The sequence below is a fragment of the Sminthopsis crassicaudata genome, chromosome 4 (assembly GCF_048593235.1).
Source record: "Sminthopsis crassicaudata isolate SCR6 chromosome 4, ASM4859323v1, whole genome shotgun sequence".
Classification (NCBI taxonomy): Eukaryota; Metazoa; Chordata; class Mammalia; order Dasyuromorphia; family Dasyuridae; genus Sminthopsis; species Sminthopsis crassicaudata.
The window spans coordinates 148,290,665-148,318,313 of record NC_133620.1 but is presented as its reverse complement, the minus strand read 5'-3'; the positions used below and the strand labels follow the sequence as shown (position 1 = coordinate 148,318,313).

At 34.3% G+C, this 27,649-nt stretch overlaps 1 protein-coding gene across 3 annotated transcripts in view; it reads right to left on the bottom strand.

Moving 5' to 3' along the window:
• The window catches only part of SHPRH (SNF2 histone linker PHD RING helicase), a 104,899-nt gene that overhangs the window by 13,576 nt on the left and 63,674 nt on the right, over nt 1-27,649 (bottom strand). For 2 of the 3 annotated variants that reach the window (XM_074309610.1, XM_074309611.1), the window contains 2 exons: nt 20,082-20,153; nt 17,571-17,759 (listed from right to left, as the gene is read on the bottom strand). In XM_074309610.1, the coding sequence (XP_074165711.1) occupies nt 17,571-17,759; nt 20,082-20,153 (261 nt within the window). Of the gene's footprint in view, nt 1-14,782; nt 14,935-17,570; nt 17,760-20,081; nt 20,154-27,649 lie in introns of all 3 variants that reach the window. The other variant, XR_012489173.1, reaches the window with a different exon arrangement.

The window sequence follows — 27,649 nt, the reverse complement described above, 5'->3', positions numbered from 1 at the left end:
CTCTATGAAAATATTTTCAAGGAAGACCATATCAATTCCAAAACCATCTTTCAACTGCTAAAAAGTATGCTGGATATTAAGGTGACAGCTCTATGAATTTTTTTTAAAGCATTTCCTCCACTTACATATAGGTTAAGAAACAAAACAAAATGTTACTAAAACACTGAACCACCTGGCTTGAGAACATTTTCCCCTTTAGGCTCTGAAGGATCAGTAAACAAGGAGTTCTAGAATGTGAAAACCCTGCCTGGCAAAGAGCTACAAGAACTAGAGCCAGAAGGATTTTAATCCCTGTTTCTTACAGATGGTAAAGTGGCTGGGGAATCCAGAATCTGCAAAGTGCAGGAGGGCTCATGGTCTGTAGATGACCCATATCTGGGTGAGATTTCTGTAACGTGAGCATGTTTACTTTGGGCTACCTTTGAAAACATTTCCAGTAATCGTTAAAGTAGCTGTGCTAGGCAAAAGGAGAATGCATCAATTAGGAAGGGAAATTGTGCAATTAAAATTTTCACATTCAATTCTATCTATGAAGCAATGTTTGGAGTGGTCCCAGAGTTCCATATTAAGAGAGATAGAACATTTTGGATTACTTTCCTCCCTTCCTAAACCTATTTATTTATGATGACTACATTTTAAATTGTTACCAGTGAAAAAACATTTATTTCTTTCCTTAAATCACAAGGGATGATTTTTAATAACCATTTTCTATGCATTTTGACACCTATGATACCCCTTCCTCCTTCTCCCCTATACTTCAATGCTGTGAGGAATAAGAAACAGATTTAATGTCATGTATACTTATAATTTATAGTCTATTCATTAATTATATGTTCTGAACCTTGAACAAATATCAGTCACGGAATTTGATTTAGAAGAGATCTCAACAGCAATCTGGGCTAATCCATACACACAAAAGATGCCAGTTTAACATACCTAATTACTAGTCTCCAGTCTGTGTTAAGGCCTCTATGGAGAGGAAGAACCCATCATCTTTTGAAGCAGATCCTACTTTTAGAAAACTCTAATTGTTGGGAAGTTTTTCTGGACATAAAGTCTAAGTATATCTCTTTGTAACTTCCACTCACTATTACTGGTTCTGCTCTCTAGGGTTAATAGAACAGGCCAAGCCCCTCTTCTACATGATAGCTCGACAATCATTTTAAAACAGCATTCACATCCCCCCTAAGTTTTCTCTTATCCAGAACAAATACACCCATTTCCTTCAATCAATATGATTCATATGATATGGCCTCAAGGCCCTTTACCATCCTGTTAACCTTCCTCTAGACAGGCTCCAGTTTGTCCTTGTCAAGCTATGGTGCTAGACCTGAACAGGATACTCCAGCTGAGGTCAGATGAGAGCAGGGTACCTTGGGACTGTCACCTCCTAATTCCTGTCGGGACTGCATTAACTTTTTGGCTGCCCTATCACATAGCTGATTGACCTTAAAGTTGAAGTCCACTAAAACTTGCAGAACTTTTTCAGAACAAGCACTATTTATCCATATCCACATTGCCATATCCTTATGAAGTTGGGGTTTTTTGTACCTCACACCAGGAACTGTCTTAGAATAACAATTACCTTGGTTCCAGGAAGTTGCATGCCTTTGCCTTAGCAGTTCCTTTGCTTCTTTAAGTAGATGTCATAAAATATCTACTTTTCTTCAAGGAGTGATTCATGTGTTATCTCCTATGGGATACCTTTCCTCATCTCTCTAATTATTAGTCTTTTAGTCCTCCTCAAATTTTCTTAGAATACTTCAAGATGTATTACTTTGCCAGTCATTTCCTATGAAATTTGTATGGTTAGTCAACAAGTCAACAATTTGACTCTCACAACAATATATGAGAAAAGTGCTATTATGATCCTTATTTTACAGTTGAGGAAACCAAGAAAGGCAAACATTAATTGGCTTGTACAAGGTCACACAGCTAGTTATGTATCTAAGGCCATATTAAAGTCTTCCTGACTCCAGTCTCAGGACTCTATACACTGTACTAGCTGTTGCTGCTGAGATATCATAAAAAAAATACAAATCTGAAAGCTTACAGACAAGTTCCCAAATAGCTATAATAGAGGACAGCCATCTTTGCCTTCATCTTTGCCTCAGGTTCACATCAGCTCTCAAATTTGAATGATCAAAATAGATAATTGCTCTTTATGCTTCAAGTTTCTCTCTCCCCAAATTATCCTTCCCTTAATCTATCTTACCAAAATAATTTTCCTAATGGATAAGTCTGACCAGACATCTTTAATAGCTCCAAAATACCTATAATACGAATATATAAGTATGTATGTACATATATGTACACACACAAACTTCTGTCTGGCATTTATAGTATTCCACAATCAGGTTACAGATTACTTCTTCTATCCTGATGTTACAGAAATCCTCTTCAAGCATTCTATAGTCCAACCAAACTCGCTATCTAGCTGTTCTTTGATCTTGCTCCAAATCATAAATTAGATTATTTCACACAGGCTCTCCTAACCATCTTTGGAAAGAACTTTGTTCATTTATCACTTTACTTATTGAAATCTTCTTTTTCCTTAAATTCACATCAGGTACCACCCTAAATGTTTTCCTAATTCTTCCTATCTCATAGTGATATTTACCTAAATTTTCCTTAGATGCTTAATCTCTTCTTTGTCTTTATCACATTATATATTTTATTATACGTCTTTGTGAAAATTGTAAATCCTCTCCCCAATCATACTATATGATCCTTATGTGAAGGAACTTCACCTTTTTAACTCTTTGTTTTCAAGGGTTTAGCCCACAAAAAGCACTTAATAAATTGTTTATTGATATGAACACAATAGGATTTCCAAGTAAGGAATTATGGAGGGCTCCAAGGAATAAATACCATTCAAACAGGTTTAAAAGATGGCTAGGATTTGGATAAGTAGAAAGTGGTAAAGAAGGAGGGCAGTCTAGGTAGTGGGAATGGTAAAGATATCAAATAAGGGGATTATGGAATAAGTTTAATAAACTTAAATATTTAGCTCCAGGACATTCACAGCTGTTAGACCACTATATCTCAAGATGAATATCAGGAAGGGAAGATTTGTGCTCAATGCAAATGACTGTTATCTGTTTACATTCTTGCTTCTTTAATGGTCTAAGAACAACTAGGGAATTTAAGAGAGGTTAGTTTAGCTTTGAAAAGCACTTGGGACTTTTCTTCAGATCCAGATAGTTTTACACATTTGACAACCACCTGTTACAAGGTTTCTGCTTCTTTTGGAGTGAAAGCACACTATCCTTTCTTCCTGGTTGGTTTGTACTTTATTAAGAGTTTCATCCACATCAAAATACTAGTGAGGGAGATACAACAGGATTAAAGATAGGCTGTGGTACAATATTATCATTTGAGTTTAAGACGTGTAAGAAAACAAGCCAGTGCTATTGGCTCATTTTTGCTGCTTCTCCAAGTGAAGATATGTAAGTTGACTAGTAGCATTGTAGTGTTGCAAATTCAAAAATAACAAGAATTTTCCTATCATTTTATACCAAAAACAAATATAAATACTTTTCATGAGGATCTTTGCTGAGATAGAATCACCACTGCTAATGAAACAAAATAGGTGCCAAAAAACTACAAATCTACAAGTTTTTCCTTTTGAGAAGAAAAAGGTATTAAAAAGCTTTAGACTTCTGAGAAGGAAGTAAAAGCTTCTGGAAAGAACAGAAGAGATCCATTAACACAAAAGGCTAACAAAAGAAGATACTTTTTAAGAACTTAGTCTGAAGCTTAACAGCATCTTAAATGAAGATTGGAAACTTGATGAAGCCTCTCATCTATTATAATAGGGGGCACTTAATCAAATTTATTTTCATCATCCAAGTTGAATTTCATTTTACACTGCTGTACAGTGTGAGGGTCTCACAGCAAGTCCTCAGAACATACTCTTTGAAGACAGGTTTCTTTAGCAGGTAGTGGCAGTATAGAAGAAAGATCACTAAGAGGAAACACAGTGCTTGGCACCAGGACTTAATAAAAAGCTTGATGATGGATTAACTGGACTAGAATTTCCACCTTGACACTGCCACTAGCTAGCTTTGTAGGCTGAGATTAATCATACAACTTCTCTGACATGAATTTCCTACACACTAAAGTCATAGGTTACGAGGAGAGTGCTTAATAAACTTTATAAAGTCCTAGAGAAATGTGAGGGAAGAGTTAGATGATGTCTACGTTTTTTCCAGTTCTAATCTATGGAAGCCATTTTTATCTAGACAGTATGTCAGACTATATGACATTACTAAAGAAAATAAAACATTAACAAGAAGGGAAGCTAATGTTTGATCTCTCTGTGATGAGTGTTAAATAGATAAAAATATGATTAATTAGAATAATAAAGCATTCCAATGCTGGTAAACTAAGAATCCAGTTTGAATGGTAAAGGGAATTATGAGTTCTGCTGATTGCTGACTTCCCTTCCCCTCCTTGATAGGCAAACTGGAGAAGGCTTGGCATAGACAGAATAAGACATTAGCAGTCAGTTTGAGGAATCTATTAGATTAGAATGATCTATATATAGCACTTTCTCCAGCCTGACAAATCCCTATGTGCTTATTCATTCAACAATATTCATAGGGTACCTTCTATGTGCTAGGTGCTCAGGAGAACAAAAAGACAAATTAAATGCTGCTATTGCCCTGTTGTTCATATTTTTTCAGGATAAAAAAGGGGCTGCCAATCACCCACTGATCTTTTTAGAAACATTGCCTTTGGGCAAGTTATCTCGGTTTTAGTTTACTCCTACAAAATGAAGGGGCTGGACCAGATGACCTCGTGTCCACTACAATTCTAAATCTACGATCTTATATCCAAAAGCATTTCTAATAACAACAAAGGTGTTTTCATCACATTAAGAATAATGCATAGAAGCAAATAATTTTAGGTATTTTTCTAGCAATCTTTAACCTCTGTATACAGGTTGAGCGCTTTATTTTTCCCTTTCTTTTTCTTCTTTTTAGTGGAATCTTCTGAATGGAAACACATTGAAACACCCAAAGCATTTTGAAAGCGTATTCCCACACATAAAGACAAAACAGTTCAACAACAACAACAAAAAATGCTTCCTCTATTCATAATTCTCAAGATGCTTTCCTGTAAGTAAGATAAGGAATCAGAAGGCCAAACCAGAATAACCTAGGCAAAGAGATCAGCTGATCAGTTAATTCAAGGGAACAAATGATCACCTTTATTATTTAAGATAAATGAAACTTATACTCCACAGCCTCACAGTGCATAAACAAAATATATTTTAAAATAACATCAACCTTGATTAAAAAAACAAACAAACAAACAAACAAACAAAAAAAAAAACAACAGGGGTCAGAACACTGTAACTTGATTGACAAGTTATACCTGGCATCCAGAAGAATTCAAATCTGAGCTTTATGGTATAAACTTAGGCACCATTAGCACAATGTTAGTTTCTTATTCAATTATTGCATGAGTAAACAGGAGAAAGAGACAGAGAGAAATAGACATTATCTGTTTAAGACAAAAAGGTGGGAAAATGAGGGACAAAGAAGAAACTTATATGATATTTCCTTGAGATTGAAAAGCTGCTATCCTTCCTGAACTAGAAGAATAACTGCTTAAAGAAGAGATTCAAATGGGAGAAAAAAAATCTTCGAAGCAAGTTTTTCTGATAAAAGTCTCATATCTACCCTATATAAGGAACAACTTCAAATGATAAATGGTTCAAGAATATGAACAAGCAATTTTAAAAGAAAATAATACAAACTTTCAACAAGCATATGAAAAAATTCTCCAAATCTTATATTGAGAGAAATAAAAATTAAAGCAACTCTGAAGTACCCCTTCATATCCCATCAGATCAATTAAGACAAAAAAAAGAGAGAATGAAAAATATTGGAGGGATCCTGAGAAAACAGTACACTGATGTATTATTGGTGGGGCTGTGAATTGATCTAGATATTCTGGAAAACAATCCGGAACTATGGCCAAAGAATTATCAAATTGTACATCTCCTCTGACTCAGCTATATTTCTATGAGGATTTTATCTCAGATATGAAAGAAAGAGGAAAAGTACCTATGTGTACACAAACATTTATAGCATAGCAGTTCATTTCATGGTAGCTCAAAAATGAAAACTAAGAGGGTATCCATCTATTGGGGAACATTTAAATAAACTATATTACATGAATATAATGTAATATTTTATCAAAAGAAATAAAGTAGTAGACAGTTTCAGAGGAAATTGGAGAGACCTCAAAGGACTAAGATAGAGTAATTTCACTGAAGCAGACTAAGTACATGAGCTCTTAGAATTGCTATGACCACAGGAATTTATCATCTTGAAGCCAAAACAGAGATAAGTCTCTCTAAAGTTAGTTGAACTGGTCACTACATGGAGGCCTGTACTTTGGGACCCCTATTATTTCAGCAAGACCTGCCTGAATTCTACCTGGACAAAGAAATAAGGGTCACTTCTGGTAGAATTCTATTCGATGAGTAGGACTAGATCCTATAACAGTGAAATATGGAAGAGACTGCCTGTATTCTCAAGGGCTGTGCACAGTAGGTCCTGTTGAAGAGGAGGGAATTCAAATAAAGTCCTAATAACTAATTATATTTCCACTATAAAATATTCTTTTACAAAAGCTATTCATGGTTATAGATTGATATTAATAGAAAAACATCTCAGCATGCATCTCTCCCTTAATGAGAAGTCTGGTAAAATGTATCTAATTTTGCATTTTATGTTGCTCCAGAATTAAATTCATAAGTTGGTAAGAAATGATAATAATCTACCTTAGTTCCTATGGATAGACATAAATAAATATCAGAGACCTACAAAACTGAAGCAAGAAAGCATTCTATGGAAAGTATTTTATGTTGATTTTACAAAAGGAGGGCAAGATTTGTAAATCATCAGTTATTTTTAAAGTCATATTCTCTCATTTCACTGATTCAGAAAGTAATTCAATCTAACACATTTATAAAATGACTACTCTGTGCAAAATTGTGTTAGCCCTTGGGTATACCAAGACAAAATGAAAAAAAAAAAAAAAAAAGTCACTGTACTCAAGCAATTTGTTTTCTACTGGGGGGATTCAACATGTAATCAGAAGAACATATACATGATCATTTTAGGAGGGTGATAGCAAAAATAATTAGAAAAAAATGAACTGAGGTAGAGGTGAAGAGGAAGTACTTTCCTGTGCAAATGTTCAGAAGCGGGAATGGAATTCTGCTAGGAATGGTAAGTAGGCAGTTCAAATTTTTAATTTTAATTTAAACACAAAGGAACACATCTTCATTAGGCATGATATGCCGGACAATTGTGGGATCTCTCTTTTTCAGACCAGTGGACTGGTAGAAGAGATCCTCTAACTTGGCCAACTCACTTACCTGATTTATTTCTATTAAACTTTTTCTTGTGGAGCCATATCAAAATTGTGATGTATGTGTTAAAATCTCACAGAGCAGTAGATGATGAAAGTTTTTATAAAATTTGAAAATCTGTTATAGTAATGTATAATAATGTAAAATAGTTATAATTGATAGTATTAAGCTTTCAATTTGGAGAGTGAATTTATATTTATGCTTCTGAAGTTATTAAAGCTTAAAACTGCCCTGAGACTTCTAGGATACCCTGTATTGATTCAATGAAATCTTGACTAATCAAAAAAATGTAAACTGTAGCCTATGAGGTCATGACTGAAAAATCTTTAGACACTATTAATATCATAAAATGGCAACAATCTTATTATTAAAAACAAAGTATTAATTATTACTAAAACTCTTATTAATTGTCCAAAGCAAAAGTGTTCACATTTTAATTTTTAAAAAGACATTGCTACAATATTGTGTATGATTTTTCTTGGTCCTTAGCCTAACAATTTTCAAATCTGTTTTAGATATTACCTCATTTGACTCTTATTTTCTTTTTCAAGAAAATTTTTATTTATTTGTTAGCATTCTTTTTTTTTTTTTAATTTTGAGTTTCAAATTTTCTCCTTTCCTTCCACTTCTTCCCCATCCAGTAAAGAGGCAAACCAATATAATATATATTATGCATGTGAAAGCATACAAAACATAACTTGACCTTTACAACAGATGTGACAGAGGGATAACAGAGGAATATAAGATTATGCCCATTTAATGGAGGAGGAAACTTCTGCCTCAGCAAGGATGACTTCTCAGGGTCCTAAATGCTGCTGTGTATCTGAGGAAGGATTTGAATACAGTTCTCTCCTGACATCAAACCAAAAGCTTTCTATTGCTGCTGCTGTCATCCACAGGCCCTTGAAAGAAATTGTTTCACAGACGATTCTGATTACTGTGGGCCCTGGTCTTTCCCTCCAATAATTTAGCAGAAGGCAACTGTCTTTATCACAAGAGATGAGGTTGCTGGGTCTGCTCATGGTCACAGCCCAGAGTAACACAACAGTGACAAAACGGTCCTCAAGGGCTCTGACAGTGGCTGACAACACCATCACAGGTAAATCACTGACCTTCATAAGTGAACACAAATGACACTTATCTCCTCGTGAAAACAGTCTCAGCAAATAAACTAAATGTTTTTATTCACTTATGCTTCAGCAAAGAAGGCAGTTAGGAAAGATGGGCTAGGTTTTCAAATGAAATGACTAAGAATATTTGGGTTGATGCTTAACAAATTTTCTCTGGGGCTGCATGGCTATTTCTATACAGATTCTTCAGTTCATTCATTTTTTCTACTTTACATTTCATGTCCCCACAAAAATCCTTTTCTTCCTTGCGCTCCTTTATGTTTCAATTCTTTAGAAATGAAACAAATTCCTTCCATGGTGCTCTGCTGTCCTACAACTTCAGGCCTACCAAACAGTTTCAGCTGGGAAGTGTTGGCATGCATTGTTTTATTTCTGTCTGCACCTGTTCTTCCACAAGCTGAACACCCTATCTCTGTTGGTGGTGCTAACAGTGACAGTCAGATCAAATTTAGTGCAGTCATGCTGCATGTGAGCTTGATGGAGATGGTGAATACTGGTCCAAGGACATGCTTGGGGCTGTTGTTGGATACTCAGAGCATTCATAAATTACTACTTGGTATTATTGCTTAATGATTAATCACCTAACTCTGTAAGAAAGATCACAGATCCTCAGGTTTCTTTACTTTTTCTATAATTTTGCATAGTTATTTCAAAAAAGAAAAGTTAAGAATTGGGGAGAGATTTTGAATTTTCTTCAAGTTAAGGATATTTCTGGGCACTATCTGTAAACATAAGCAACTCCCTGCCCATTATAAGTAACAATGTCCTTGTACCCCCCCCCCCAAAGCACTAATTAACACACTAATGATGCTAATTTTACATTATAACAATCTGTGTTTAATGGTTTACCAACTATTAGACTCCATAGAATCAGGACATATTTCTGAAGACTCTACTATAGGCCTTGCACTTTGTTAGGCAATGGGGATACAGAGAAAAACAGTTCTGTCCTCAAGGAGCTTCCATTCTATAGGGAGACAACATGTACACATCTACAATGAGTACAGGATATGCTACTTTTGAGGGTGAGGCGAGAAACATTATCAGTTGGTGTATTAGAAAATGCCTTTGAGGTGATAGTTGGAGGATATTTCAAGGATTCTAGGAGATAGAGGAAGAAAGAACATTGTGTGTAAGCAACAACTATGTGGTCAGTTTGGCTGAACCACTCTAAGTGAAGGGGTGCAATGTATTATAGAGAAGTAGGTTGCAGTCAGGTGGCAAAGGGTTTAAATTCTAGAAGAATATAAATTTGATCCCAAAAATAATAGGGGGCCACAGAAGAGAATGACATGAGCATACCTATATTTTAGGAATATCACTTTACCAGTTGTATGGAGAATGGAATGCGTAGAAGAAAAGACTGGAGGTAAGGAGACGAATTAGGAATTTATTTCAATAATTTGAGTGAGAGGTAATAAAGGCCTGAATTAGAATAGTGTGTGAAGTGTGTAAGTGTTTAATTAGGACTGTGTAAGTAAAGAGAAAGGGGAAAAAATATGAGATACATTGTGGTAGTATAACTGATATAACTTGGCAACTGATTGAATAATAATAATGATGACGATGATGACGACAACAAGTTAGTTAGTGGCACAATAGATAGAATGTTAGACCTTAAGTAAGAAAGATATGAGTTCAAATCTAGCTATCCTCTGTCTTAACTTCATTCTCTAAAAAACAGGCATAATAACAGTACCTATTTGACAAGGTTGTTGTGAGGATCAAGTGAAATAATATTTGTAAAGAGCTTAGCACAAATCCTGGCTCAGAACAGGTGTTATATACTTATTCCTCTTCTCCTTAATAATGATGATGAAAATATTAATGATAGTGAGATAATAAACAATGGCAATAACTAGGCTTTAAGATTTGCAAAGCACTTTATGTTATCTCATTTTGTTTTCACAACAAGTGTGAATTAGCACTACTATTGTCCCCATTTTACAAATGAGAAAATTCACATTTACAGAAGTTAGTGACTTATATATGGTGACAGTTAATGAATACCTGAGGCACGTTTTGAACTCAGTTTTTACCAGAAAAAAGAGGCAGAAGAGAATCAGGAGTCAAGGAAGGTTGTAAACTTAGGTGGTTGTCTCACCAGGAAAAGGAAAGTATATAAGGACAAGAATTGCTACTCTTTGGCACCTAGCACAGTGTTCTGTACACAAATGGGTACTTTATAAGTGCTTCTTGTTGTTGCTATTGTTGAATTAAAAAGGAAATAATCAGTTTAAAGCCCTTTCAGTATAATGGGTTTACTACTAGATAAATCATTGGAGCTATAGGAACATTAAGACTGAATTAAATAGAATGGAAACTGCCCGGTACAAATAAAACATCCTATGATGCTTCTATGTGTGGCACACATTCTGCATAAGATTTCATTCATATGCATTATCTTCTATGTCCCTCTAAAATATTTTAGACAATTATATCTGAATTTGCTTAGTAATGAAGTTTGTCTAGTTTAATTTATTTTATGCTTATTTCAAAAGTTAGAATTTTAAAATCACATTTAGTACTGATTTCAATGAATGACCTTAATCAACTTTAAAAATGATATAATAAAAACTACAAAGAATTAAGTCAACAATTCCTACAGGATGAAGAATAGAATGTTTTTAAAACTGCAAGGGATTAAGATGTTGGAGAGAAATTTGATTCATTGTGGGTGATTATCTGCACTTGTGCAGTATTTCCCTAAGGTACGCAAAGAGTCATTTATACCAGGGATCCTTCCCTACTATGGGGTCAGGGCTCTTGCTGGCAAGAACTCCTCTGTATGAAATGCAGCCAGATTTAGGACACAGAGAGCACATCACGTGGGTTGTGTGTTCTGCCAAAGAAGGCCCTCTTTACAATCCAAAATGCCTGGTGTCTGTCAGAACTTGCTGGGGAATTTTGTTTGCTTTAAGAAGTGACTACTGAGTTCCAAGGGTCATTTAGGAATACTGAAAAAACTGCCATGTGATTTGTTAAAGTAAGTTAATGCAGAAATGGTTTTAATGTTCACTCACTTAAAGTAAATGCAATCATAAAGAATAGATTTGCAAATCCCCTGAAAATAGACTTCTCAGGTCTGATAATGGGACTGTTAATATAGTAGAGTATCTCTGGATTCCAAATAACTAAACAAGTAAAAGTCTCTAGTAGCTTTTAAAATATTCTTCTATGCCATTAGAATATTTACAATCCATAAATCAATCACATACTGGAGGACGCTATTTGAAATTACTTATACTGTTAAGTTCCTGAAGTAGGTCTGACACGAAACTCCAGAAAAAAATATGCAATAGAGACAATATAAATATCTCCATGTTTCAGTGAACTTCTTTAAGATTGTTCTTCTAAAATGTAAGGCTTTATGGACAACATTCTTTAGAAGAAAAATCATGAATTTGGAAATTAAATGACCTAATAATCCTTTATTTAAAAAAATATTATTAAGTGATCAAATTTACTCATATAACAGTGGATTTATTTAGGTCATTTTTTCATCCATAAAATAGAGACTGTGGCCATTTGGTGAAGAGTTTCATGAGGATCAGCAGAAAAAACAGTTGGAGCCTGAAAAGTAGGCAGATGTTGCAGTAAGCAGCATCAGTGGACAGTACATGATACTATGACAGAAAGCAGGAAGCCAAGATGACAGAAAAGGCCAATGTGGTGGGAAGTAATCTGAGGTGGGCTGAAGAGGAAAGGATAAGTCTTTTTGCTTCATAAGAGATGCCATAGTAGGTAATTTGTTTGCCTTAAAGATAAGAACATTTATGCAACTATCACATAAGAGCATATAAGTAAATTTGATAATCCTATAATCTTATCAAATGTTGTCAGTTATTTCTCATGTTTGTTAACAGTAAGAAATGAAATTACCTAGAGGCCCCTCAAAACAAGAATAACTTCTATCTACCCAGCATATCAAACATTAACTGTTTTTGACCTCCATTTCAAGTTTTTGAAAGGGCTTTGACCAAATGAAAAGGTGTTTTTAGTTTGTAGACCTCAACTATTCAGGCTCATAAAATCTGTGCTATTTATTTATTGAGGGTTATGCTAATGACTTCCCAGATCTTACTGCATGAAGTCTTATGGCCAGCTTTTATTTGTATTAACAATTTAGATTTGATTTTAGACTTTGGTAAAATGTCTTAAGCTAGGGGATAGCAATTTTCTTAGCCCTGGGCATCAGATGTAATGGTAAGGAAAGAAATGCTTGAGTATTCCTACAAATCTACAGTGGAAGGCTTTAATTTCCTTCTCCCCTCTGTCTACAAGAGTGTTCAGTCTCATCTATCCTCAGATAGCCTTCCTCTGACCCTACCAGTACCTCAGGCTGTTTTCCTATATCTTTGTTTTCTGGAAGTTTATTAGTGAAAGAAAGTAAAGTCCACACTTTGCTTCTTCATCCTCTACTCCTTCCTTAGCACCCTGTACTAGCTTTTGTTTTCACTGTTCTACTGAAATTTTTCCTCTGTAAGGTCACAGTGATTTGGGCTAAAGTCTACACCGTTTGAACTTTTGTAGCAGCTGACAAAAACCTATTTCCTCTGCTTCTGTAAATATACTTCTATCTGCCTGATATAATTTTTGGTATTTCTCACTGTTCTACTTACTGATCCTCTCCTATCCCACATCCCCCTTTGGGTGTTTTCTTCTCTCATTAGAGGGAAGGTTCTTGAAGATGGGGACTTTCTTTTTTGTTTGTTTCTTCAGTACTTAGCACAGTAAATGGTGTAGTGTTAAGAGTTAAAGAAATGATTCCTTGATTCCTTCCTTCCTTATTCCCTGAGCAAAACTATATTTTCCTCTTGTTCCTCTTCATACAACTCTTCAATAAAAATCAGTAAGTGACTTAACCATTTATTGGTAGAATTAAGGAGGTTAAATAGACCATGCTATGGGCCTGGAATCAAGTAATCCTTGGTTCAAATCTGGCCTCAGATACTTACTAGCAATGTGACCGTAAGTGGGCCAGGTACTTAATCTGTCTGCCTTAGTTTCTCCAATTATAAAATAAATATAAAAACAGCACCTAGGGTTATTGTGAAGATCAAATGAGAGAATATATGTAAAATGGTTAGGCGCACAGTGCTTGGTGCATAGTAGGTGCTTAATAAATACTTGTTTTTATAAAACCATACATACCCTTTTACCAAATAATACCACTCCAAAGAGGTAAACAAAACAAAACAAAAAGAAAAAGGATCTATGTATGCAAAAATATTTATAGCAACTCTTTTAATAGGCCAAGAATTGGAAAGTGAGAAGATGTCCACCAAGTGGGTTCATGCCCAAACAATTTGTGGTATATGACTGTGATGGAATACTATTGTGCTTTAAGAAATGATGAGCAGGGTACTCTCAGAAAGACCTGAAAAGATTTACATGAACTGATGAAAAGTGAAATGAGTGAAGCAAGAGAACATTATACAGTAATAATGTATGATGATCAACTATGAATAATTTGGCTATTCTCAGAAACATAATGATCCAAGACAATTCTGAATAACTTTGATGAAAGATGATATCCATTTCCTAAGAAAGAATACAGATCAAAGATACTTTTTCTTTACTTCGTTCTTGTGGTTTTTTTGGTCTGTTTTCTTTCACAGCATGACTTACATAGAAATGTGTTTTGTATGACTACATCTGCATATAATCTATGTCAAATTGCTTGCCTTCTCAATGAGGTAAGGGAGAAAATTTGAAACTCAAAATTTGAAAAAAAGAATGTTAAAATTGTTTTTACATATGACTCGGGAAAAAAATTAAATATTAAATAAATGCTTGTTCCCTTCCCCTTTCCTTATCCAGATAAGTTCTAAATTTACATATGTAATTCTTGACCTTCCTTCTCAGCTCCAGTTCCATAGTTCTAACAACTTGTTAGACTTTACTTGGATTTCTTATTGGCAGATCTAACTCAAAATGTCCCAAAGTAAATATCTTTCCTACCTAATTCATTCCAATTTCTCCCCTGCTACTTTCCCAGTTATTTTGGCTAGAAATCTTACAATCCTTCTCTTTTACATCAAATCAGTTTTTTAGTCCTATTCATTTTACATCTACAAAATCCCTTCTCTCCACTCACACAGTCACAATTCACATCTTCAAAATATCCAGTGGAAGAGGAGTTCCTTGATGGCAAAGACTATTTCACGTATGCCTTTATATCCCTTGTTCTAACCACAGTGCCTGATACAGAGTAAGCACTTTATTATGTTCAATTCAGAATGTAATTATGTCTTACCTGGACTACTGCAATAGACTTTCTAACTGGTCTGTCTACTTCTAGTCTCCTCTCCAATTCATCCTCGGTACAACTGACAAATTAATCTTCCTAATGCACAAGTCTGACCATGTTTCTTCCCTGATCAAAAAGTATCAGTGGTTTTCTATTCCCTGTAGGATAAAATACAAAACCTTAGTTTGGCGTGTAGGGCATTATACAAAATTCAACAAATATTTATTAAATGCTTATTACGTACCAGCTACTGGGCTAGGCACTGGGAGTACAAAGTAAAAAATAGAGTCCCTGCCCTCAAGTAGCTTATATTCTATCACCTAGCATAACTTACCTTTCTAACCATATTTCACATTAATTTCTCAGCTTTGTTATTTATTAACTGTACAATCTTTGACAAGATATTTGATCTCCTTTGGCCTCACATTTTTCTCATATGTAAAACAGAAGGACTGGGTTAAATGATTTCTAATGAGTCTTTCCAGCTCTAAATCCCATGATCCTTCAAATACTCTATGTTGCAGCCAAACAGGACTACAAGCTAATCCCCAAATTTGCCATGTATTTTATTGCTAGTATGGCTATGCAGGCTGCTACCCATGTCTCAAAAACATTCTTTCCATGGTTACATGCTGAAATCTTCCTTTTTTAGCTGATTGTGATAGTGAATTCCTATTCCAATCCACTGATGGATTGGTTAAGTTTCAGTAGTTCTGAACTGTAGTGGGCTAAAGCTGACCTGGTGGCTGCACTAAATATGTCACCAAAAACTTAAGCCCCCAGGAACAGGGAGCCACTAGGCTGCCTGGAGAATGGTAAACAGCGTCTGGTTAGAAATGGCACAGGACAAAGCTCCTATGCCAATCAGTGATGGGATTGAGCTTATGAGAGGTCACTGTACATCTAGTTTAGGAAAGACAGAGAATCCTAATAAAACAAAACAATGCTTCTTCTTTCTATGTGATAGCTCATATACTATCTCCATTCTGTAGCTGTCTGTGATCTACTTCCACAAAAAGTGAATCTCCCCATCTCAAATTTTCTTATAATTCTCTGGAATTTTCCATTGCTCTTATCATATTATACCTTCTATCAATTTATTTTATTGTAAATTGTAATCCCACTAATTAGACTGAACGTCCATTGAGGTCAGGAATAGCACTTTTTAATTCTTGTATCCCTAATGCCTGACAAAGCTCCTTGAACAAACTAGGCAATTAATAAATGGTAGAGAGTGGAGGGAAGAGAAAATCAAGTATTACATATGAGGACTATTAAGACTAACACCAAAAATGCCTTAATTGTAACTTAGGAGCAGTGATATAATCATACCCCTTTGACTGAATAACTGAATTGTTGGGAATATGACCTGACAATTTTATCAAAAAAATTTTTAAAAGCTGCTAAAATATTTTCCTGGTAGTGTTAAGCCTTAAGTATAAAGAATACAAAGAAATTTAGAAGGGACTTCATGAAATAATACAAAGTGAAAAATAGTTAGAATCTGTTCACATGAAGAGAAATTACTCCTCTCTATGACCCAAGGTCAGTGCTTATACTTCTCAAATTTCTCTTCCCTTGTTCTCCAGAATCCCCCTCCCAACTTCACAATAATACAGTAGAGGATAAAATACAAACTCCTTCCTCTGTTTAGCTTTATAAATCTTCACAACCTAGCACTAACCTTTCTTTCCAATCTCACTGGATATTACTCCTCCTCTTGTACTCTGTTATTCTACCAAACTGGCTTTTTTTTTTTTTTTTTTAAACTTACAACTCTCTCTCTCTCTCTCTCTCTCTCTCTCTCTCTCTCTCTCTCTCTCTCTCTCTCTCTCTCTCTCTCTCACACACACACACACACACACACACACACACACACACACACACACCCCTGAGTCTTTGCATTGGCCATTCTTTGTGTCCTTCCCTTCCTTATTTCCCCCTTCACCTTGTAGAAACCCTCTACTCAAGTTTAACAACTTAATTTTTGCTCTCTTTATAGTTATATATATTTATATACTCTCACATATATTTGTTGTCTTCCCCAGTATAATGATAACTCCTTGCCAGCAGGGATTGTTTATCCCTAAAACATGGTTCCTGCACATAGTAAATTCTTGTATATTATCTGATTGAAAAGAGAAAAAGATTTGTAGTCAGAAGACTTGGGTTCAAATCCTGTCTCTTCTACATACTACCTGTATGATCTTGAATAAATCATTTAAGCTATGGGTTTAAGCTTTTTCATCCACAAAATGAGAACTAAATCATCTCTAATATTTCTTCTAACAATAAATCTATGATTTGATAGCTCATTGTCTCCCTCTGGTGGCAATATTCTTTCAATTAATGCCTACATTTTAAATTCAGTTTTGCTACAAAGCAGTAAGAAGCATCCTTGTTCTCTGTTGCCCAGTTCAAATGGGAAAAAAAGAGAACAATTTCTATAAACAGACTCCTATTTAACCACAAATCTTATCTATTTACAGAGGCCAAGAAGCTGACAAGAAAACAGAACATTGTAACAATGCTTCTTTTGATCTCAAATTATAGGAGTAGTTGTGTCTGCTGCTCACCAGACAAGGAATGACACTGCCTCTGCTTTTCTCCACAGTAAGAAAACAGAAACGGGTGATGAGGCTAACGCCTTCAGGCAGAGAATGGCCACATGTAATAATTGTTAATGCCTGTAGCTTCTTCTTCCAAATTTTTTCTGATGACTCCTGTTATTTAACAGACAGTTGTTCTCATTATTTTATTCCAACTGTGTTTTAACATGCTCCTGAATTATTACCTTCACAGGAATATCCTCTTCCTGATTTGCGGTCTCTGCAGTGAAGACATAGGAGATTTCTTTATGTGAAGTTGTCTGTCGGCAGATGGCACACTTAATAGAGCTTCTACGGGTGCCCACACTATACTGCTCGATGATAATGGCAACGCATTCATTACAAAAACAGTGCCCACAGGTCAGTACTGCCCACTAAAGAAAAAAAAAATAGAGATCAACACCTCAGTGGATTGTTATCAAAGATTCCAAAAATGTGAAAACATTAAGATTTTTATTCTAGGTAGGAAGGAAAGTGTTTGAAAGTTATAATTTTAGCTCCTTGATAATGAACAACACATACCCTTTAAATGCAAACCAGAAATACAACAATAAATTTTTTTTTAAAGGACCTATCTCTATGATCAGTGGGCTCAAATATAAAATTTTATTCTTGGAGTTCTGTCCTTTATTACCTGATCCTCACCTTTCTAATCTTCTCATACTTTACTTACCCACTTCTATATACTTTTGTGATCTAATGACATGGACTTTTTTTTTTTTTTTTTTTTTTTTTGGCTATTCCTCACATCAGACATTTCATCCCTAGACTTCTAGAGTTTTCATAGGCTGTCTCCCCCCCAACTCCCGGAACTCTCTCCCCCTTATCTCTGCTCTTTCTCTTCCTTCAATTCTCAACTGAAATCTACAATAAGCCTTTCATGATTCCTCTTACTTAATGTTAGTTATCTTCAATGTTATCTCTTTTATGAACATAGGTTCCTTCTCCTCCCCCGGCCCCATAAGGCTAAGTTCCTTCGAGGGGGGACTAACTTTTTGCCTATCTTTGTATTCCCAGCACTTAGTATACAACAGATGTTCAATAAGTGCTTAAATAAGTATTCAAGAAGAGGGTGAAAGATTACTTGTAACAATTGTCCACCATCTTCCTGCCTAACTTTCTGAGTACATTCTCTATATTCAACTAAGCTATCCTCCCATGGACCAAAAAACAAAACAAAACAAAACAAAACAAAAAAACCCTCTAAAAATTCTACCTTTTCTACAAAGCCTGGAAACTAAGTTAACACCTTTTTTGATCACCATATTGTCTGATCATGAAACTCATATTTATATTTTCATTAAAAACCACAAAAAATACAAATGCATTTTTTTTAAATTGTAAAATTATTTCAATGCTTTTGTTCAATATTTGTATAATTGCACATACTATTATAACAAGTTTGTCTGCAATGAGCTCCTAAAGATCAGAGATCATAAACTAACCATTTTCTTTGTTCTATATAGACTTGATGATGGAATTATGCAGACAGGGGAAGATGCAGGGTGAAAGGAAGTATTGAATACAAAGGGCTCTGGTTCTGAAGTCAGCCAAGTACATGGGTCTGATCCCAACTAGCCATGTCACCCTGGTCAAGTCATTTTTCCACATTTGTAAAATGAGAATTTTTTTGACAGATCATGTGCTATTCAGAGATAGAGAACAGACTTATAATGTTGAAAATATGCCCAGAGAAGTTAAATACTTATTCAAGGTCACACAATTCAGTAATAAAAGCAGTCTCCCTCTACTCCTAAGCCACTGAATATTCTTTGCACTGCTTCTACTCTTCAAGATTCTTCCTACAACACTACATATGGCAAGAGTTTGATCTACTGATAAAAATATCTGACTCTTCTATAGGAAATCAAATACAACCTTCATTTTACAAGCTTCTTTGAACTGAGAGGCACAAAAGAAGGGTCACTAACCTTTGTTGACAATATTTTTCTAAAAGTAACTCTCATTCACCACAAGGAAGAAGTTATGTTTTTGATCTGATTAAAAACTAGAACTCATGGCGCTTTAAGAGTTCTCCAACATACATTTACCTTTGTAATATCAAATAAACACATTATTTGTGATTTTATCTCCAAACCACTGCCAGCTACCCAAATCAAACACACAAATTCAAATTAAATTTCTGGAATAAAGCAAGGACCATAATTATTCATTCTCAAAACTTGACTTAAAATGGACCACTTTAGAAATAATGTCTGCTAGTAATAGACAACATATTTGTCAGAATATATTAGCTCTTCCACTAATTAGATGACCTTGGGTACAACATTAAGTTTCTCTGGCTCTTAGTCTCATCAGTAAAAGGGAGAGGTTGGACTATATGATGTCTTAGAAACACATGCATTTTTCTAAGACTGAATATTATAATAGATGGAAACTAAGAAGTACACTGAAAATATTTTCTACTTTCATTTTTACTTTCTTTTGTATAATTCACAGCCTTCAAATCTTAAAGGATTCACTATGAACAAAATTGAGCTCTATTGGCAAGGGGTAGTAGAAAAGTAGCATTTACTTGGACAGGTCATGTACCTCCAAAAGCCCTGTTTATTGCCTGTAAAAATAGGGATAATCATATTTGCCCTATCTAACTCTAAAGATTACTTGTAGGTTCAAATAAGTTAGTATCTGTGAATTGTAGAGTGTTATATAAATGAAGTGTACTATTATTTTACCTGTTTCCCCAGCTGCCGAGCACAGATTGGACAAGGTTCTGGATTTACTCCTCCTGTGGTTTTATCTTGAGACTATAAAATATTATTAAGGAAAAAAAAAAAAAAAAAAAAAAGAAAAAATATAAAAATTCATCAAATGTTTTCAGGATTATTAAGGTAGCTGAGCATAAGGCAAAATTAATTATGTGGGCCCTATTTTTGTTGCTTTCACTATTTCACTATTCACTTATAAGTAGAATCTTCCTTCCTTTAACATGTCCCACCCCAATTTCTCTTCCACACTCCTGCTCCAATAATATTTTAAACATGGTAATTCTAATATGATGATCATATCACTGTTGCTTGCTCAATGCCTACAGCATAAAATAGAAAGCTCATCCCATTCCCTTTAATTCATTCTATATTCCAGACAATGTCAACTAAGTCTCCATTTCCCATTTCTTCTTTTATGTTGTTAGATTTTACTTTTTTCAAATGTAAATGTCTTCTTTCCTTTAAGGCCCAAGTTTGATGCCATTTTTTCTACAAAATCATTTCTTGACACCCTCTGCTCTTAGAACAAATCTTTTTCTTCTTACATTTCTCAGGATATTTAACCTGGCTCTCTCCCTTATTGTTTTCTTTGTCTCATCTATTTACATCTAGTCTTTAGAATGTAAGCACTTGGAAAGCAAGACTTATGTCACTGTATATGTATGAGTAAATATGTATTTAAGTGTATATGCCTATATGTACACACACACACACACACACACACACACATATATATATACGTGGCACGTGCATACACAATATACACACAAACACACATTTATATGAAATCTCCAGGATCCAGAACACCTTACAGGTACTTTATAAATATTTGATAACCTGAACTGACAATAATATGGAAAGAGTGATTTCCCTGATATAATATCAGAGGCATAATTAAGATATAATCTGATTGATACTGATAACTGACATTTCTGCTATCACTATGGCTACAAAGATTTTCCTTAAATAGAATAATAGTGCTCTATTTCAAAGTCAGTGCTTTAAAAACTTTTATGAATACATCAAATTATTCAAGCTGAGGCAAACTATAACACTAATTTTTCAAAATTCCATTCCATTGTGTATTCCACTGCAAAGAAAATTGCTTCTCTTTAAGCACTTACCAATTAAGATGCAAAACAAAAAAGAAAAATGTGTTTTTTGTTGTTTTTTTTTAGCCAAAGGAACACTGTGATTATGCATTTAAACCGAGGTCATTAACTGAAAATCTAAAAAATAAATTCGGAAAAGCAATAGTTTTGTATGTATCCTGATTACTAGTGTTTCTAAGCAGTATCTTTTTATTTATTTATTTATTTTTTATCAAAACAAAAGGAATCAGCAGAAGGGAGGAAAAGAATTTAATGATGTGGAAGGAAAGATCTTCAAATTAGAATTGAAAATAATATTAACTGGAGCAGCTAGGTGGTGCAGTGGATAGAGCACCAGCCCTGAATTCAGGAGGACCCAAGTTCAAATATCATCTCAGACACTTAACACTTCCTAGCTGTGTGACTCTGGGCAAGTCACTTAACCCCAGCCTCAAAAAAAAAAAAAAAAAAAAAAAAAAAAATATATATATATATATATATATATATTAACTATACAAAATCTCCATTAAATAGTTGAATGCAAGATTATAGTCCCCAAGGGAAGAATTTAACTTAGGGATGGGACTGAATGAAAAGAACAGTAATCTAGGTAAAAAGTTAGAATAATTTATCTGGAAATTATCTTATGAAATATTTTTAGCATAACTGAATTTGAATAACAATAACAATTTTACCTTTTGGGGAAAATATTTTCTAAACCTTACTGAAATACCAAGATGGGTATCTGAGTTCAATGACTGTCAGGAGACCAATGATGTCAGGAGACAACAGAACTGACATTAACATTAATATATTAATTTTATACAGAAGCTTAACACATGGGATTTATTACCGTAAGACCAAGAATACAGAAAGTGGCTTAGTAAACAAACCCAAAAGTCCTATATGTAGAAAAACTAATATTGTCTATTCTTTTAAGTATCATTAAAAATGTCTGCTTTTTATGTCATGATGATATTTGCAACTATTTTCAAGTGATTCATATTCACAACTAACCATATATAGTAAGCTAATCTTTAGAAAATAAACTTTGATAAAATAATCAATATGAATGAACTTATCTATACATTATCAAAAAATCGATTGTGCTCAACAACGAACCAGACCATAACTAAATTATGATAGGTCTCCTGACAAATAATGGAAAGCAGGGGGACAGGGATGGAAAGTTGGAAAGAAGCTACCTGGTGTTGGGGTGGGAGTAGATCAATAGGCAGAGATTGTGAGAGTGGAGTTTTCTGTTACTATGGCAGGGATAGTATAATTGCATCTTATAATTTCTCAGGCCCCAGGATAGTAGGATCCAAGATCTTGACCACTTAGGAGATGGAAGAAGCTTAGCTCTTGCTCAATGAGCCTATACCCTCAGTGCAACCAGCAGGGCACCTTGTAGCATGTTTTGCTTCCTGCAGAGAAGGGACAACTGAAGGACCATGTCGGCCTGGAAGGACATCCTTCTTCCTTTTCCTTCTCGTCTTTGGAGAGAAGCATCTTTGGGTAGAGGGGGAAAAAAAAAAAAAAAACCTAACTGCACACATCTCTGTCTAAGTTTTGCTCTCCCCTTTTCAAACTTTCCTAAGTCATCTGAGCAAGGAAGAGGAAAAGTTGAAAGTGCAGTAGGTCAACTCATAAGGGAAAAGGACATTTTTAGACTTCTGTGGGACTTGGGTAGGAAGAAGAGAATGTTTTCTTAGACCTGGGAGTTTTCCACTGCTTCTAAACATGGCTTGTCCTGGGAAAAATGGAGGGAATGGGCAGAAGCACATCAGGTGAGTAAAGTCAGGGAAAGAAGCCTAGTCCCTAAGCCCTTGTTAGAAAGCCATACCACTCTTGGTATGTCTCTGCTGCTTCTCATCCTTGGGACTTTTTCTCCTTCAAACTTTGACTTCTCAAACTGAGTTAAACTATTCAGATATCTTCCCCTATCAATCCAAGTGAAAATGTGTTTTTAGTGCCAATTGTTCTGGACACAGTCTGTACTATTTGCTCTAAGTGCAAAAATTATTAAAGGTTTTACAGAGATCTATTTAAATTCATAACTATCTAAATTTGTGGGATTAAAAAAAGACAGATATGACAACAAGTATAGTTCAGGTGAAATTTCAAATAAAGAACTGAGAATAAGTTTGTAATATACTTAGTCTTTTCCAAGTTGTAAATTTTCCCATACACAGTTCAAAGCAAAGCCAACCTTTACTAGCTCTTCCCCTCCAACCCCTCCACCTCCCCCCCCAAAAAAAATCAATCAGGGTGAAAATCAATTTTTAAGTTATACAAGTTAAAAGGCAGAAAAGTTGTTCAACTATTTTCAAGGTTCTCCAAAAATCCTGTTAACAAAAATGGAAATTTGTGGAATATTTAACTGGAAAAGCTTTTAAGAAAACAATCTGATGTCATATAATGAATTTCAATGGCAGATCTATCGTGAAAAATATTCTCACATTTATGAAAAGTCATTATATCTAAGAATCTGAGTTGTACCCAAAGCACATCCATTCAACTATTAGCATCTAAGAATTTACCTATGTAATTAACTGACATATGGCAATACAATTATGACATTACTAGGTAACAATTAAGACTATTTAGAATTATATGAATATCTCACAACTCAAGAGGCAAAACATATGCAAAGCTTGACCATTAAGTCAAATATATTCAGTTAATCTGGTTACAAAGTTGTGCGGAAAGGGAAAGGAATTGTATTAATTATGCTAAGTACTTTACCCCTATTATTTTTATTTGATTCTCACTCACAAGAACCTGTGAAATAGATGCTACTATTATCTGTTTTACAATTGAGAAAACAGGCAGGCAAAGGTTAAATAAGTAACTTGGTTCTATAGGTGTATCATACAGCTAGTGGGTAGCTAGGCTGAATGTGAACTCAAGGCTTCCTGACTCTAGGCCCAGTGCTTTATTCACTGTGCCACAGAGCTGTCTCAGTAAGAGATTCAATAGTCTGGTTTATTTGTACAAAACAATGTGAGGAATAGCTTTTTGATTTATCTACTTTTTTCACATTTCCATAAATATAATACAGAGTTATCAAGTGAGTTGACACAAAATTGTGTGAATTTACTATATTTCTTAGCCCTGTTGTGTGGTAATTTTATAGCTAAATGGTATAATGGAGAGTGTGCTAGAGTTGGCATTAGGAAAACCTGAATTTGAATCCTGTCTCCAATAGTTACTAGCTATATGGACCTGGGAAAGTTATTCAATCTCTCTCAGCCTTGGTTCCTCATGTATAAATGACACTATCTCCTTCACAGACTTCTTGTGAAGTTCAAATAAGGTAGCATTTGATAAATACAAAACTTAAACACCATGTCATTTTAGTTATTACCAAACACACATGTATAATTGTGAAAAAACCTTCACTAACTAAATGCTATCTTTACTAATAAGCTAGGGAATCCAATTTTATACATTATAGTGTTAAATACATTATTTAAGGTAAGCAGGAATAGGTGGAGTCACATTCTCAAGCCTTTAAAACTGAAAGGTATATCCCCTAATATAATATCTCAAACTCTATTAGGATAGAAATTCTGTTTTGGACATTTTGAGTTTGAGGGACCAATTCATCAGGCACAACTTTAAAGGCTTAACCCATCAAAAAATCTATTATGGATCTATCATTAATTTCTCTAAATTATAGATATTTTTAGCCTTTCTGATAATTTGTGGCAGTGAGTTTCATAATCATGCCAATTGTCATTTCCTTTACTAAGTTTCAACTGGTGTCTCCTAGTTCTACTATTTCAGTACAACATGACCTCAAAAATGGTAGCTGTTCAATAAGTACATAACATATATACATATTATATATAAAATTGGGTAAACAAAATCACTCCACTATAGCCCTACGTTCTGATGTTTCATTTAGGATGGCAGAGCTGGACTCCAACTATGCCAGAAAAATAAACAATCTGGAATCAGGAAAGCTCTGAGTCAGTCTGTTGACTGTCACCTACTAATCACCAGAAGATTGTTTAGACCAGTAATATCAAACCCAAATAGAAACGGATCTCTACAAGCCAGATAATGACTTGGAAAACTATAAATTACCAATATCTGGTAATTTTACTAGATTGGTGTTACACTGCATTTTTGTTTTGTTAAAGATTTCCAAAATACACTTTAATCTGGTTCTGGTGATATTCAGTTTTGTTATCTATACACAGTCCACAGGCCATGAGTGTGACATCTCTGCTCTAGAAAATGAATTATTGTGATCACAGTAACTCATGAAGATTGTTTATTAAGATTGAGTAGGTTGTGACAAAAACAAAATAGTCAGTCTTTTGAAATAGTAGTAAATGTATGTGTTAATTTTGTCCATGCCATCTATGATTTTTATATTATGATTATGCTTTCACTATCAATCTATTTATTAGCTGCTGACTACGAGTCAGGCACTGTGCTAGGAGCTAGAGAGACAAAGTCAAAATTAAAAGAATCTTTGCCCTCAAGAAGCTTGTATTCTATGAGGAAGAAATAATATAGAGATTACAGAGTCCTCTTAAACTTGATATTTTTGATCATTTTGTTTTGCATTTTTGGTATTTTCCATTCTAGAGAGCTTTCTTGAGATGCAAAGACTTGAGTGGCACACAGTGCTTCGAGTTCAAAAACATCTGTACTTAACAAGTAAATGTTAAAATAATGCTATGTCTCACTTTTGGGAAGTTAGAGCAGCACAATGAGCTGATCTTTTCTGGGAAAACTCTATGAGAACACCTAGCTTATTTCTTGGGTCATAAATGATAGCTAAGAGCCCTACATAATATAAGCACAGATTCAATTATTAATAACTTTTCTTTCCTGGATCTATGACAAAATAGTTCTCCCATGTGACTCACTTTTTTTTTTTTTTTTGAGTATGCAATCTTTTGGAAACCTAAAACCTAAATAAATTACAACTATTCAGATTTCCGTTATCCAAATGATTACTTATATTTTGAAGAAATCTAACAGATTATTCAGGCATTATTTTCTTCTAAAGAAACAATATTTTTTTTCTCTTTCAATGAATTATTCTTGCTCAAAGTATCCAATAATCCTTAATGGATTCCAGTAGCTTTCCTGGATTGGAAGTGATTCTCATTTGACTATAGTTGCTATTCTAAAGTCCTCAGTAAGAAAGAGAGTCATTGTTACAATCCATCAGATTCCTAGCACAGTATCAATTTACAAATCTTATCCAGAAATTTCACAAGTTAATTCTTGAACTACCATTTCAGATTTAATTCTTGAATTACCTTTCAGATTTAAATCATTTCTCAATAACAGATATATCTAATCTATTATTTCTTGTCTAGTCAAGCAGTATAGCCATTTACCGATATTCAATCTCAAAAGTATGCATCAAGATAATGGGAATCTCCTATTTTTCTATTTCCTATTCCTTTCAGAACAAACATTTTGTACTATAAGAATTAGGATATCCAACTGATTATCTAGTGAAAATTAAAATATCTCATATTAACAAGTTTTGCAGTTCTTATAATTTTAACTCCTTTTTAGCCCCCTCAATTCACATATAATGCCCTATACCTTTTTTCTTTCTGAAGAAGTCACCCTTCCTCTGATTGCCTTTATTATCTTTTTATTTAGGTATTTAGACATGCATAGAGTTTTTTTGTTTTTTTTTTCAGCACCCATTAAAAAAATCTACTGCATACATTTTTCTCAGCCTCTTTAAGGTTGGTGCTTTAAAACAATGCCCCAGATTCCTAATGTCTTTTAATTTTTTATATGGCCTGAATTTTGCCAAACCTATACTTAAAAAATGAATAACATTACTGGTATTAGTGTTCTTTTTTATCTTGAGAACACTGAATATAGTAAAAATTACTTAAATGGTTGAATAAAATACATTTCCTTTACTAGTTCTTGTTTACTACTTAGGATCAAGTCAACTATATTTTTGGTTTTTTTTAAGTTTGTAAAAACAATCTATTCTAGAAGGCAAGTATCACCCCCAAATTTTTCTCCTTCATTGTATCCTGATGAGATGTTTTGCTAATCTGTATGTGGATAATATGAAGTATTGTCCAATTTTAAAACCTTCTAATTCAAAAAGCATTTCTAGTTCAGTTTTATTCTCTTGGTCAGATAATCCATATTATTTTCCCTAGCATGATATTTTAAGAATTTAAGCACAGAATTCCTAAAACATGGAGATACTATAAGCTTCCATTTTTTCAGTATAGTTTCATAATAAGGTTTAAAACTATAGAATCATTGACTTAGAAATAAAAGGGATCATAGAGGGCCTCTTTCTCAGTCCTCATATTCTCCTTGATATAAAATACACATCCTTTAAGGTAATATCCTTTCATTTATATCAGATTGTGGTTAAATCTACCCTAATTCTTTTCTTAAATAAGTAGCTGATCATTCTGAAATAAGTAG